Below are 16340 nucleotides of genomic sequence, written 5' to 3' on the forward strand. Positions count from 1 at the left end.
ACAAGTTTGTTTCTTTGATTGCCAGCTAACCAATTTACCGTCGAGAAATTGGCATCCTCCAGTGGTGCTTTTACGATCTACTCCACAACCACCTAAGTCAGCGTCTGAGAACACTTGGACAAAGAATCCTGAGTTGGCTGGATACCACAAACCGAGAGAGGAGGTTCGCTTCAGATAGCGAAAAATATTCTTCATGACTAGCATGTGAGGTTCACGAGGGTTAGCCAAGAATCTGGCACAATAACAGACGGAAAACATGATGTCAGGCCTACTGGCTGTGAGGTACATCAATGACCCAATCATTTGACGATAGAGCGTCATGTCAGCGGCTGGCTTCTCCAATGAGGCTGTAACCTTTGTCCCAAAAGCCATTGGAACTTTAACTCTGGAATCTCCCATCATACCAAACTTAGCAAGCAGTGTCTTAGTGTATGCCTCTTGATTGATAAAAATGCCTTCGGGTCCCTGTCTAATGTTTAAGCCAAGGAAAAAGTTAATTGGACCCATTGAGCTCATCTCAAATTTATTTTCCATCAATTTCCTGAATTCAGCTATTAAGCTGGGATTCGTGGAGCCAAAGATGATGTCATCAACATAAATTTGGACTATCATAAGGTGGTTACCCTCTCTCTTTCGAAAGAAGGTTGGGTCAACCGAACCTTGTTTGAATTTAGACATTTTTAAGAATGGAGTTAGAGTTTCATACCATGCTCTGGGAGCCTATTTTAGACCATATACTGCTTTGTCAAGTATGTAGCAATGATCTGGATACTTCTCGTTCACAAAGCCTGGTGGTTGCTCAACGTACACAATTTCTTCAAGTTCTCCGTTGAGAAAGGCACACTTGACGTCCATCTGATAGACTTCAAAGTTTTTGTGTGCAGCATAGGCAAGAAAGATACAGACAGACTCTAATCTTGCAACAGGAGCGAAAGTCTCTTCATAATCGATACCTTCTTCCTGATAGTAGCCTTTCACAACCAACTAAGCTTTGTTACGAATCATGTTTCCCTCCTTATCCATCTTATTTTTGAATACCCATTTGAGACCGACAACCGAAGCATCATTTGGAGTTGGAATAAGACGTCATACTTTGTTTCTTTCAAACTCATTCAACTCATCTTGCATGGCTTGAACCCAGTTCGAATGATCAAGTGTTGAATTGACAGTCTTCAGTTCAACTTTGGAAACAAAGGAGTTGAACATGCAAAACTCTACTTGAGAAAAGAGTGCAGCTTGTTTCGCTTTGATCTGTGATCAAGTTAACAGCTTTTCTGAAGATTCCCCAATTATTTGACTTTGTGGATGATCTTTGGTCCATTTAATAAGAGCTGGGTAATTTGGATCACAAGAGGGATCCAATTCTGCATTGATTTCTTCTTCCAACTCTGATAGTATGTCATCCTCATTAACATTGGTGTTCTCCCCCTCGAAGGATGACGCCTCTTCAGAATCTGGATTAGTATCCTCTCCTTCATTTGGACTTTCAGTAGAGCTTGATGATTGTGACGTTAAATTTCTCCCCCTGGAATGAAGAACCTTAATTGTGTTGTAGAGACGAACCCTCCCCCTGGACGGAAGGATGGTCATCCGAAGGTTCGCTTACGTCTGGCCTCTCGGTTGCTTTAGGTTGATCAGCAGCCATCTTTTCAGCAGCATCATAGATGATTTGTTTTAGACTATCAACCTTGTTGTCTTTCGCCGTTGATTCAGAATCAATTGTCGTTTGAGGTTCATCAAAAAGAAGCATATATTGCTCGAAAAGATTTGAGATAGAAGTTGTAACTTGACTGGTCTTTGGAAAGATTTCCTGTATTGTGCATTCGGTTGTCTTCATCTTCTTAACATAGCTATCGTCTTAAGTGGCATAGTATGTTTCTTCAATCTTCTTAGAGCGCTTGTTTAGAACTCTATATGCCTTAGAATTCAGGGAGTAACCTAAGAATATTCCTTAATCAGCCTTAGCATCAAACTTGTTTCGATTCTCTCTCGAGTTGAAGACGAAGCATCTTGAACCGAACACATGGAAGAATTTCACATTCGATTTGCGATTGTTCAAGATCTCGTAAGGAGTGATAGAGAATCGCTTGTTTAGATATGATCTGTTATGAGTATAAAAAGCAGCAGCAATTGCATTAGTCCATAAATATAAAGGCAAGGATGCGAAGCATAACATCGTTCGAGCTGCGTCACACAAAGATCGGTTTCGCCTTTCAACGATACCATTCTGCTGTGGAGTATACGGGGCTGAGAAATTATGAGTCATTCCCTTCTCAGCAAGAAAATCTTCAAAATCTTTGTTCTTGAATTCCAAGCCGTTGTGGCTTCTTACGTTATGAACAACTTTCCTCAGTTGAATTTCTACCTGTTTTATGAAGAGCTTGAGCTTTGGAGTAGCCTTAGATTTTTGCTTCAAGAAGAACACCCATGTGAATCGAGAGAAATCGTACATAATGACCAAAATATACTTATTTCCACCAATGCTTTCAATGGAAGAGGGACCACACAGATCGATGTGCAATAGCTCCAATGGTTCTATCACCTTTGTATTGATAATGGAGGGATGACTTTGTCTACTCTGCTTTCCCATTTCACAGGCTGCGCATAGATGTTCTTTGTCGAATTTGAGAACAAGAAGACCTCAAACATGATCTCCTAAAAGCAGCTTGTTGATATCCTTGAAATTAAGAGGAGAGAGTCTTCGATGCCATAACCAACTTTCATCTGAGTGAGCCTTTGTGAGTAAGCAAACTGCTGGTTTACCTTGAATTGGGTTGAGGTTTAAAGGGTACATTTCCCCCTTTCGCTTCGATTTCAGAAGAATGTTATTGTACTTCTTCTCAACTATTTCTGAGCCTTCATCATCAAACGATACCTTCAATCCAGTTCCAACTACCAGCTGTGATACACTGATAAGGTTGTGTTGGAGCCCTTCAACATATGCAACCTTTCTTATCGAGAAATCACCATTCGTAATCATTCCATAGCCTTTGATAGTTCCATATGTGTTGTTGCCATACTTCATAATTCCACCATCCTTGAGAGACCGAAACTCCCTCAGTTCTTCCTTCCTTCCTGTCATGTGACGCGAGCAGCCACTATCAATATACCATTCTTCGTCAAACTGCTCGTCACGTATAACCTGCAAAATATTAAGTAGATTTAGGAACCCAATGTTTCTTGGGTCCTTGTGAGCCTTTTACAGGACAGGGAATAATAAGAGAGATATCAACCAAATAAGTTCTTTTAATTAAAGTATTTTCATCTTTTCTTTTTATTGTGAAAACTTTAATTTTGTTTGACTTAGATTAAGTAGGTGTAGGATTTGAGGTATTGACGTCTGCATTCTTTTTGATCTCTTTTGGACGTCTGTCATCTTCTGGAAAGAGCTTTCCTTTCCCCTTTAAATCTTTTGAAGGATAAAAATTAGAATGAGATGAGTTGGGTTTAGAAGTGACATTGGATCTTTTCTTCGTCTGATTGAACTTGTAGGGTTGAGGACCGAAACTGCTCTTTTGTTTGCTATTGGGTTGAGGACCGAAACCGCTCTTTTGGTTGATATTGGGTTGAGGAACGAAACTCTCCTTTCGGTTCCTTTTAGTCATGGGACCGAAACTACCCTTTCGGTTCCTTTCATTTGAGAGATCGAAACTATCCTTTTGGTTCCTTGATTCCTCTTGTGACTTATGCTTCCTTTCATTCCTGACATAGTGAGGATTTTGTGATCTCCAAAACTGTTTTCTTTCTGAGAGATTCTTCTTGTATCTCAGATTTCGTTGGTGTTTTCGATATGTCACCTGTTTTGGATTTTTGTGGATGTTAGCCTTTTTCTTTGAAGCACGAGCATAGTTGTCGCTCTTTGTTGAAGATGTTTCACTGGTAGTTTGCACCGATTCGCCCAATGATGTTTTGGTTTCACTTGTGCTTGGCACATCATATCTTGTAGGCTCATTTAGTGGTTCTAGCACGTATCTACCTTTCACTCTCCATGAGGTCTTCTGAGATAGGCCTTTTGTCTCATCAGCGTTGTCTATTGGTGCTGACCAGAAGAACTCATCACATCCAGCTGCATTATCTTCTTCCACCATAGCTGTCAGTTCTGCGGTTTGTTGTGGAGTGACTACTGGAGCTGTGTAGACTTGATTTGGAGTGATTTGTAATTTTTAATACATAAAAGCTTTTTCTTTGAGAATTTTGGTATTGTCTGTTGATTAGCGAGCGAACTTAACAGAATTTTTAGAAATCAGATTTTTGCGTGTTTGAGGTTTGCTTTTGACAAATTCTTAACAGTCCACCAAATCCTCTACAGAGATTTCACTCAGATCATCATCCTCATTAAGTTCAGATGTATTTTCAACATCAATTTTATTTTCTGAACTTAATTTGGCATTCAATGAGTCTAATTTTTATACGGTTTTGGTTCTTAACTTCAATCTATCATTCTCATCTAACAGATTTTTGAGCATGTCCTTATGGTCTTTAGACTTTATGTAGGACTCAATTTTGTCAAGACCAATTTTGTATGCAGGTGAGACCTCGTCAGAAGATACATCGTTTTCACAGTTGTAAGCTTCGGCATCGACTTCATCCTCCTTTAACTCAAGGAAGGGTAAAATCATGCGATGTATCTTCTTTCCTATTTCGCAATCGAGATGCAATTGAGTGATATTAAAATAAAGTCTTTTAGCAATTAAACAAAAAACATTTCGTTGTTTCAAAAGTTTAAGATTGTCTCGTTGTAAATAAATCGATTCATCCTTAGACCTAATCAACTCTTTCTCCTTCTGCTCAATCCACATCCTCCTTTCCTCACTCTTCGACGATATCCTGCTAATTTGATCAGTTAGGTTAGAGTTTGTGACACGGGTTTGGGTAAGACTGCTACTTATACTTGAAAATTTAGATTTTAAGCTATTCAATTCCTTTTCATAGTTAGTAACAGGTATATTCAGAGAAGCAAGAATGTTTTGTACCTTCTTGATCAACTCATCACATTCGTTGATCTGTGCACAAACAGGTTTCGCAGCAAAACACTTGTCCTCTTGCTCCTTCTCGCCTTCTATCCCACCATCAGTCGTATATCCTCTCATCTGAGATACACCTTCGGTCACGATTAAACACCTTCCTGCAGCAGGTTCTTCTTTCACCAGCATCGCCTTGCCATGAGTGGGTTTTCTTACTTCTTCATCCTCAGAATCCGTGGACCATACTTCCACGCCACCGAATTCATCACGGTTGCTTGTATCTTGTACAATCAAAGCATTCATAGTTTTATTGTTAGCAACTAACTTTCTTTTCTTGATTTCCTCTAGTTGTCTCAGGAGGCTCGCTTCCTCATCATCCTCATCTGTCTTTTCTGCCCTCTTTTTCAGCATACAGTCTTTGGTGAAGTGATTCTTGCCTCCACAGTAATGGCAATCAAATCCTGAGTCTCCACCAATTTTCACTTCTTTGTTGGACTCTTCTGACTTCGACCCTATCTTTGGTTCCTCTTTAACCTTTTCGGCGCTATAACTTCCCTGCCAGTTTCGGTTTTTGTTGGCTGGAAACTATCTTTTAATGAACTTTCTAGGATTAGACACCATCAGGGCATACTCTTCACCGGTTAAATCGTAGTCAGCAAGATCCAATTCCTCTTCTTCTTTAACAAAACCTTTCCCTTTAGAAACAATGGCTAACGAACCCAAGCTAGAAACCACATTCGTTTCCTTAGACAATGCACTTTCATGGGATTTCAAAATTCCCACCAGTTTCGCCAGAGAATACGATTTAAACCGTTCATGTGCTTTAACAGTTGTGACAACCCGAAATCTATTCTGTTATTTTTAACCTTTTCCGTTAATAAGCCTCGCTTATTTAACTGTCCGTTAACCTTTTGGAAGAGGTTAATTAATTTAAGACTTTTATAATAACTTGGTAAGGGTTGAAACAAATTAGAAACACCCACAAAATACCCTTAAAAATATGTGGTTGCAACCAAGTCAAAATTTGACCGTTTAATCGGGGGCGACCAAAAGGTCCCGTTTAACAGCAGTATCGGGTAGATTCCACTGAGCCCCAACTCCAAACCCTATATAAGGGTGAGTGAAGTCCATTAGAGACTTTTTACACTCTCCCCACTCTCTCTCTCTCTCTCTCTCTCTACAACTTAAATTCGAGCCAAAAATCGTCCGTTTCGAGCCCCAAACGAGTAGCTAAACTATCCTAACTCGTTGTATAACTTATCTAGCCTGAAAATTCGAGTTTAAAACACACAATAGGGACAAAATCATGTGTTTACGGCCCAAGAACACTCTTGGGTCGTGAACACCATTTAATGGGGTTTTTAAGCCCCAAAACCCCTCCAAATTGTCCCTAAGGCTTGGATATGACTTGTAGGCTTATGGAATCGGACTTAGAACACCTTGAACTAGCATTTTGGGGAGTAAACATGAGTTTACTGCCCAAGAATATCCTTGGGCCGTAAACTCCTCTTTATGGGGAGTAAACTCATATTTGTGTGTTAAAAATGCCCTTAAACACACCAATGGCCTTGGATTAAATTCTAGAATCAACCACCAACAAGCTAGGGACCTTAAACTCAAATAAAACAACTCCATAAGGAGTTCACGGCCATAAACCCCTCATGAAAGGGTACCTGGGCCGTAAACTCCTATAAAGGGGTTAAATGGTGCCCTAAACTCCCCATTTGACTTGGAAAATGCTTAGGATTTTATCCTCTACCATTTAAGACTTCAAAACACCAAAAGAATGAGTGTATAGGAGCTTACAGCCTTAAGCTCCCTTACTTAGGGACGTAAACTCCTCAAAGGGTACATATGATGCCTTAAATCCATTCACACATTTTATATTTGGGCCTAGCAAAATTCCACAATTGATATGAGACCTTTAAACATTCTAGAACACCCTTACCACGAGTTTACGGCCGTAAACTCATGGGGAGTTGTCCCAGGGCCGTAAACACTAAGTATAGAGTTTACTCTTGGAGAGTAAACTCCATTCCTAAGCCATTCATACCCTTAAATGTTACCCGGGACACCCCAAACACTTAACCAAAGTGTTTCCATGCATAGAGTGTCAAAGATAAGGAAATAAAGCAACTAATATGTGGGAATTTGTGATGTCAATAAAGACACGAAACAATGGATCCCAGGCACGAATCTCTTCCTTCAAAGTCAAGAGAGACCTTAAAGTGTTTGTGTGGTTTCCCGTTGAATTACGATCAATCACTAGTTAAGAAGTGTTGAAAGACATCTTTTAATAAGGCTTATTTGGGAGGCTTTCGCTTCAGTTCAGAATTCCTGATCTTGACATAAGACAAAAATCTATTGAAGAACTTGTGAGACCAATGTGGTCTGTTGAACAAGTAGGCTTGGATAATATTTAAGTGACATGTTGAAAATACTTGGGGTGAAATCTCAAAAAAAAATTAAAATTGGATTCTAAGGGAAGAAATGTTATGGTATGTAACAATATCATAAGAATCACACAAAAAAAATTAGAGGTTTCATGGTACAACCACTTGGGTGATTTCGTTAATTCATAAGTGAAAGCTAGAGAAAATTTAATTGTTCACCGTCAATGCATAGTAGGTATTGAATTGTGGGTTTCACTTAGCACGTAGTGACACGAGGCTAAGATCACAAACACAGAGATTGTGTAACCATAAACCTTAGTGGTAATTTCCGAGAGTCTCAAGGGTTACATGTATGAAGCGAATATGATGCAGAAAAATGTTTGAGATAGTGTGAGGAAACCAAAGTACCGCTGCTATAAAATTAGTGACTAAGCAGAAAACTCTTAACTCATATGAGAAAGGAGTAAGGTAGCTCATGATTAGAATAAATGTAGCAGCCTAAGTGGGAAGACAAGGTTTGTATATACCAAGTCAATAAGGCTTTATTCAAAATCAGTCGAGGCTTTAGACAACATGCATCAGCATGCTTCTAGGGACACTTAGCTAGTAAAAAGTGTGAGAATGATACCTGCCCCATCGATAATCTGTAGACTATTAATATTAAACAAAAGAAAAGAAAAAGAAAATATTTTTGGAATTTTTGAGAATTTTGTAAAGAGAAAAACAAAACAAACCAAAATAAAAAAAAAATTTGGAACCGAACCCGAAATAGACCGAACGCTCGGTTCATTTCGGTAAAAAAAATATTTTTGGTTTTTTGAAAAAACAATTGTACAAGAGTATACAACCAAAGATATCACCTTTTTGAGATAAGAGAAAATAAGTGCAATGGGACCGAACCCGAAATAGAAAAAGCGCTCGGTTCATTTCGGTTCCCATGTGAACCGAACCTGAAATAGACCGAGCATTCGGTTCATTTCGCTTCCAACATTTAGTTCTGAGAATCTATTTTTGGTACTGACTCCGATTCTATCATACCTAGGCCTTGCAGAATTTTATTAAAACTTGCTTCAGGAAGGGCTTTGGTGAAGATGTCAGCCAGTTGATCAGTGGTTCGAACAAAGTGAATCTCTACGTTTCCGTCTTCCACATGATCTTTAATAAAGTGATACCACAATGCAATATGTTTGGTTTTGGAGTGTTGCACAGGGTTATGACAGATCCGTATTGCACTTTTAGAGTCGCAATATAGAGGGATCTTTTTCATATTGAGTCCATAGTCCCAGAGTTGACTTTGGATCCAAATCACTTGAGATGTGCAGGAGGCAGCTGCAATGTACTCTGCTTCGGCTGTAGACAGAGAAACACATGTTTGTTTCTTAGATTGCCAGCTCACCAACTTCCCGTCGAGGAATTGACAACCTCCTTTAGTGCTTTTCCTGTCTAAACCGCATCCTCCAAGGTCTGCATCTAAGTAGGCTTGAACAAAGAAACCTGAGTTTGAAGGATACCAGAGACCGAGAGAGGTGGTTCGCTTCAAATACCGGAGTATATTCTTCACTGCCAGCATATGTGGTTCACGAGGATTTGCTTGAAACCTAGCACAATAGCACACATAAAACATTATATCAGGCCTGCTAGCTGTGAGGTACATCAGGGAACCAATCATTTTGCGATATAACGTTATGTCAACTGCCGGTTTTTCCAATGATGGTATGAGCTTGGTCCCGAACGTCATAGGGACTTTGACTTTTGAATCTCCCATCATGCCGAACTTGGCAAGAAGAGTCTTGGTATATGCTTCCTGGTTGATAAAGATGCCTTCGAGTCCCTGTCTAATATTTAAACCAAGGAAAAAGTTAATCGGACCCATTGAGCTCATTTCAAATTTTGTCTCCATCAACTTTCTGAATTCAGCTGTCAAGCTAGGATTCGTTGAGCCAAAGATGATATCATCGACATAGATATGAACTATCATAAGGTGGTTACCTTCCTTTTTACGAAAGAAGGTTGGGTCAACCGAACCTTGTTTGAATTTAGACATCTTTAAAAACTTAGTTAGTGTTTCATACCATGCCCTAGGTGCTTGTTTCAGACCGTAAACTGCCTTATCTAAGATGTAGCAGTGATTTGGATATTTTTCATTCACGAAACCAGGAGGTTGCTCTACGTACACCGTTTCTTCAAGTTCCCATTTCAGAAAAGCGCACTTCACATCCATTTGGTAGACCTCGAAATTCTTGTGTGCAACATAGCCAAGAAATATTCGAACAGATTCCAGCCTTGCTACTGGAGCAAATGTCTCTTCATAATCAAGTCCTTCTTCCTGGCAGTAACCTTTCACCACTAGCCGAGCCTTATTCCGGATTACATTCCCCTCCTTGTCCATTTTGTTCCTGAAAACCCATTTGAGACCGACATCCAAAGCATCTTTTGGTGTTGGAATGAGTCTCCAGACTTTATTTCTTTCAAACTCGTTGTGTTTATCTTGCATTGCCTGAACCCAATCAGAATGATCAAGGGAAATATTGACGGTCTTCGGCTCAATTTTAGACACGAAAGAATTAAACATGCAGAACTCTACTTTGGAGAACAAAGCAGCCTGTTTCGCCTTCAGTTGTGAACGAGTTAGAACATTCTCTGATGCGTCACCCACTACTTGAGATAAAGGATGATCTCTGGTCCATTTGGTGAGAGGAGGATAATTTGGATCGTAGGAAGGATTCAATTCAGCATTTACCATTTCTTCCAACTCTGATTGAATGTCATCGTCATAGAGCATATCGGAATTCTCCCCCTCAATAGATGATGAGCCAAGAAATCTTTCTTCAACAGGGCTTTCGGGTGCATAAGGGCTTTCGGGTGCGACAGGACTTTCGGGTGCAGAGGGGCTTTCGGGTGCAACAGGACTTTCTGGTGCAGAGGGGCTTTCGGGTGCGTCAATAATTGGATTCTCCCCCTGAATATGTGAGTCCTGCTCATTTGAAGAGGATAGATTCTCCCCCTCAACCGAAGTACCGCTATGGGGAGGTTCTTTTCGAACTGGTTCTTCCGCTCCCATTCGTTTGGCTGCATCTTCGACGATCTTCTTAAGGTGATCAATCTTGTTGTCTGCTGCTGTGGCTTCAGAGTGAGATGCTTTCTCAGGTTCATCAAATAGATCCATGAACTGGTCAAAGAGATTGGCGGTAGAGGCTATGACTTGACCGGTTTGAGAGAAAATCTCTCCTATTGCTTCTTTAGAAGACTTTAACTTCTTGACGTAATTGTCATCGAACGTCACATAATAGGTTTCTTCAATTCTTTTAGAACGTTTATTCAAAACCCTATATGACTTTGAAGTAAGAGAATATCCCAGAAAGATTCCTTCATCAGCTTTGACGTCAAACTTGTTGCGATGTTCTTTGGAGTTGAAGATGAAGCACCTGGAACCGAACACGTGGAAGAATTTGAAATTTGGCTTCCTGTTGTTGATTATCTCATAAGGAGTGAGAGAGAAACGCTTGTTGAGATAAGACCTATTCTGAGTAAAACATGCTGCAGCAATAGCGTCAGCCCAGAAATATAAGGGAAGAGAGGCAAAACTTATCATGGTTCGAGCCGCCTCACACAAGGATCGGTTTCGCCTTTTGACAATTCCATTCTGTTGAGGTGTATAAGGGGCTGAGAAGTTGTGACTGGTCCCTTTTTCTGCCAAGAAGTCTTCGAATTCTTTGTTCATGAATTCCAATCCATTGTCGCTCCTAATGTTTCGAACGACTTTCCTCAGTTGCACTTCGACCTGCTTGATAAAGATTTTCAGTTTGGGAGTCGCCTCAGATTTGTGCTTTAAAAAGAATACCCAAGTAAAACGTGAGAAGTCATCAACAATAACAAGGATATACTTGTTACCGCCAATGCTCTCGATTGATGATGGACCACATAAGTCGATGTGAAGCAACTCAAGTGGTTCAACAACTTTTGTGTTTATGATCGTTGGGTGACTTTGGCGACTTTGTTTCCCCATTTCGCATGCAGCGCACAAGTGTTCACGATCGAATTTGAGCAATGGAAGACCCCGAACATGACCCCCGGTGACAAGCTTGTCGATGTCTTTGAAGTTGAGATGTGAAAGCCTTCGGTGGCACAACCAACTTTCGTCTGAGTGAGCTTTGGATAAAAGACATATTGTTGGATTCCTTTTGATTGGTCTGAGATTCAGAGGAAACATTTCACCTTTTCGATCTGATTTGAGAATGACTTTGTTGGATTTCTTCTCTATAATTTCTAAACCTTCGTCATCGAACGAGACTTTGAGACCGGTTCCTCCCACCAGTTGAGACACACTAATGAGGTTATGTTGCAACCCCTCTACATACACCACCTTTCTGATTGTAAAATCTCCATTTGTTATCATCCCATAACCCTTTATCGTTCCATAAGAGTTGTTACCAAACTTGACATTGCCACCATTTTGAAGAGACTGAAACTCCCTTAGTTCTTCCTTCCTTCCTGTCATGTGACGCGAGCAGCCACTGTCTATGTACCATTCTTCGCCAAACTGCTCGTCACTTATAACCTGCAAAAATTAAGCAGATTTAGGAACCCAAAGTTTCTTGGGTCCACGTGAGCCTTTTACAGAAACAGGAATAGTAAGAGAAACATCAACGAGATATGTTCGTTTAATTAAGGTTGTTTCATCTTTTCTTTTAATAGTAAACACTTTGATTTTATTAGAATTAGATGTAGGTATATTAGATTTAGGTTCTGGTGTTTGGACTTTAGCCTACTTTCGGTCTTCATCAGCTGAGGAAATTTTCCTTTTTCCTTTCAAGTCCTTTGATGATCTTGAATTTGGTGTAGGATCAGAATTAGCCTTAGAAGAAGATTGAGAACGAGAAGAATTATAGGAAAAGAAATTAGAATGAGAATTTTTCCTGACTTGAGATTCAGAATGACCCTTTCGGTTGTGGTCATTTGAGGGACCGAACCTAGACGTTCGGTTGCTGATTGATGATGAACCGAAGCTTGATTTTCGGGTGTTGTAGGTTGGTGGTCCGAAATTGGGTCTTTTATTTTAAAATCTTGACGGTCTGACATCAGGTCTTTGCCTGTTGTTGTTTGGCGGACCGAAACTAGCTTTTTGGTTGTTGTTGTTGCTTTTGGGACCGAACCTATCCTTTCGGTTCTGTTCTTCCTGTGGCCCGAAAGTCTTCCGCTGGTTCTTTTGAATTGGAGATTCGAAGTTCCTTTGACTCTTGTTTTCTTCTCCTTTTGACTTAGAATTTTTGTCAAAGTGAGTGTGGTGAGGATTTTGGGAGCGCCAAAACTGCTTTCGCTCAGAGAGATTTTTCTTATATCTCAAGTTTCTCTGCTGCTTTTGATTTTTCACCTGTTTCGGTTGTCTGTGAATATTTGCCTTTTGTTTCAGCTTCTAAGCAACAGGTTCACTCTTCATGGAAGAGGTTTCGCTTGTTGGGGTCACTTCTTCCACTGGAATCTCTTTTGTGCCACTTGAACTTGGAACGTCAAAGTTAGTAGGCTTATTCAGAGGTTCAGGCACATATCTACCTTTGGTCTTCCATGATGTTCGCTCCGACAGACCTACTGTTTCATCTGCGTTGTCTATCGGTGCAGACCAGAAAAACTCATCACAGCCATCTGCATTATCTTCGTTCACTATGGCAGTGAGTTCGGCTGTCTGATGTTCGGTTACTCCTGTGACCTTATACACCTGATTAGGAGTTGTTCTAACTTTCTGAAACACGACGGCCTTTTCTTTAAGGATTAGGGACTTAGTTTTGGACAAACGAGCAAATTCCATAGAATTTTCAGAAATAAGGTTTTTATGGTTTTCAGGTTCGCTCCTGACGAACTCAGAACAGTCAACAACATCCTCTACAGAAATTTCACTCATATCATCGTCCTCATTAAGTTCAGATGCATTTTCAACATCAATTTTATTTTCTGAACTCAATTTGGCACTCAATGAGTCAAACTTTTGTATGGTTTCGGCCCTGAGTTTCAACTTATCATTTTCATCCAAAAGGTTTTGAAGCATGTCCTTATGGTCTTTGGACTTAATAAAAGATTCAATTTTGTCCAGAACATACATATAAGTAGGATTGACATCGTCAGAAGATACAACAGTTTAATAATTGTATGCTTCGGCATCGATTTCATCCTCCTTAAACTCAAGGAAAGGCAAAATCATGCGATGTATCTTCTGTCATATTTCACAGTTAAAATGCAGTTGAGTAATGTTAGCATAAAGCCTTTTGGCAATCAAACAAAAAACATTCCTTTGTTTTAATAATTTGTGATTGTCTCTTTGCAAATAAATGTTTTCATCCCTAGACTTAATCAGCTCCAACTCTTTCTGCTCTATCCAAATTCTCCGCTCTTCACTCTTGGATGACACCCTGCTTATTTGGTCAGTTAGATTAGAATTCATGACCTGTGTTTGAGTTAAACAACTATCTAGATTCGAGATTCTTGAATTCAAGTTATTTAATTCCTTTTCATATGATTTTTGAGGGATTTTAAATGAAACAAAAAGAGATTGTACCTTCTTAATCAGTTCATCCAGCTCATTGATCTGCACACTAAGAGGTTTCGTTGTAAAGCACAAGTCCTTTTGCTCCTTAGCCTCTTCGTTTCCACCATCAGTGTTGTATCCCCTCATCTGAGATACATCGGTCACCATCAGACATCTTCCATCAGTTTCACCATTCTTTGCAACATAAGCCTTTCCATGAGAAGGCTTTCTTACTTCATCGTCTTCTGAGTCAGTCGACCACACCTGCACGCCACCGAACTCATCATCATCTACCGAACCCTGCACAATAAGAGCATTCATAGAGGGATTAGCAACAGCTTTCTTCCTCGTAATCTCCTCCAGTCTTTTTAGGAGACTAGCTTCTTCATCCTTCTCTTCATCTTTCTCTGCCATCTTTTTCAGCACGCAATCTTTTGCGTAATGATTTTTCCCACCATAGTAAAAGCAACTGACATCAGAGTCAACTTCACCCTTCGCTTCCTTCTTCGATTCTTCAACCTTCGGCTCCTCTTTCACCTTTTCAGGGCTGTAGCTTCCCTGCCAATTACGATTTTTGTTGGTAGGGAACTTTTTCTTAATGAACCTTCTGGGATTTGACACCATCATAGCATAGTCTTCAGTTGTCAAATCGTGATCTCCCAGATTTAGATCCTCTTCGTCTTCTGCTATACTCTTACCTTTGGACAGAAGCACCAAGGAACCCAGATTCGAAACCACGCTTTTCTCTTGCAACACAATCTTTTCCTGGGATTTCAGAATCCCCACTAGTTTCGCCAGCGAGTACGATTTGAACTACTCGTGTTCTTTAACCGTTGACACAACAACTCTCCATTCGGATCTTAGGCCATTCAGGAAAGTGACCTTCTGTTCGATGAGCTTCCTTTCAATATCATGTTTGATCATCTTGCTGAGAAGATGATTAAAGCGATCAAATGTCTACGTAACAACTTCCTCTGGGTTCTGCTTGAACTCTCCAAATTCAGAGAGAACTAAGGTCTAAATTGAGTGCTCCAGATCTTCATCTGTGGAATACAGCTCTCGCAGCCGATCCCAGATTTCCTTTGTTGTACTGCAAGAACTCACCAATCTAAACGTGTCGGATTGAAGAGCGAATCGAATTAGTCTCAATGCCTTAATGTTGCATTGAAACTACTCATTTTCGTCCCGAGCAACATCTTTCACGTCTTTCAACAAATCATTGTATTCCTTTTGAGTTTTAATGATTCTAGATGTTCCTAAATGAGCAAATGGGCCAGATACAATAGCTTCCCATATCAGATACCCATTATCTTCAGATCCAATGACATAGTCTTCAAAGTGGTGCGTCCACACTTCGTAATCTTGAGTGTAGAGAATTGGAATCTTGGTTGTAGATCCTATATTGTTTGAGATGTTAATAGGATTAGATTGAGAATCGTCCATGCTTGATCGTTTAACCTGTTATAAGATCAGACTTTGTAATACGTAATATTAGGGCAAGATGAATAATTAATGAGATACGTCAATTATGGAGTGATGGCTTAATAAATATCAATGAATGCAGAATAAACACTAATCACTCCTTTCACAGAAGAGATGTGTATGAATTACACAGTCTCCTGCTCTGATACCAATTGATGAGTTAAGAAACTCTTTGACCGTTTAGATCTTTAAACAAGTTAATCACAAAGGCATAAACATAAAAATCAAACACAAGAGTGAATCAAAATATGTCGAATGATTCAATAGATTCAAGCCTCAGCAGAGCTCGACAAAGAACTTCCGATGTAGAGGCTACTAGGGTTACAAACGATAAAACAGTAAAAAAATCTATGAATGATCGACTTCCAATCTTACGTACAAAGATGCATGCAAGCATCTATAAATACTAAACCCTAGAAATAACTCACGGATGGACTGGCCCAATCCGGATACAAAAAATGGACTAAGGAACGAGCCCAAGACGCAATACTTAACGGACCCTACAAGAATGGAATAACGCAGAGCTTAATAGTGGTTTTCATATGTTGTTGTTCATTTGGATACAAAATTAGTCTTGGTTACTATTTAACTTTTTTACATGTGTATGGATATACTTACGACAAATGGTATCAAGTTAGTATATGTAACTTGAAATAAAATATCATCATTGTATTATGTGTCTGGTAAATAAAAAATAAACCATGCAGATGATATTATCTTAATAATTTTTTTGTGTAAATTTGTTATTGATAAGATATAATAGAAAAAAAAAGAGTAAAAGCAAGTTAAATACTTACATAGAAATGGAATAAACTTCCAATTAGGAAAATGAATATAGGAATGAAGCATCAAAGGTGAAATGTCATGTTTTGCAGAAAAGATAAAAACAAAAAACTATGAAACTACTTTACTTACTGCTCTAGAAGCTTCTTCAGAAGTAAAAAAAGTAATAACTTGATCCGAAAAGTATAGCACGAAAAGAAG

At 39.5% G+C, this 16340-nt stretch overlaps 1 protein-coding gene across 1 annotated transcript; it reads right to left on the minus strand.

Moving 5' to 3' along the window:
* Window positions 1-5549: 5549 nt before the first annotated feature.
* Window positions 5550-10418, minus strand: LOC128127931 (uncharacterized). The gene is made up of 2 exons (XM_052766680.1): window positions 9928-10418; window positions 5550-5688 (listed from the first exon to the last, which is right to left on the minus strand). The coding sequence occupies exons 1-2, from the start codon at window positions 10416-10418 to the stop codon at window positions 5550-5552; spliced, it is 630 nt and encodes a 209-aa protein (XP_052622640.1).
* Between the last annotated feature and the right edge of the window lie 5922 nt (window positions 10419-16340).

This window comes from Lactuca sativa, chromosome 8, assembly GCF_002870075.4.
Source record: "Lactuca sativa cultivar Salinas chromosome 8, Lsat_Salinas_v11, whole genome shotgun sequence".
Lineage (NCBI taxonomy): Eukaryota > Viridiplantae > Streptophyta > Magnoliopsida > Asterales > Asteraceae > Lactuca > Lactuca sativa.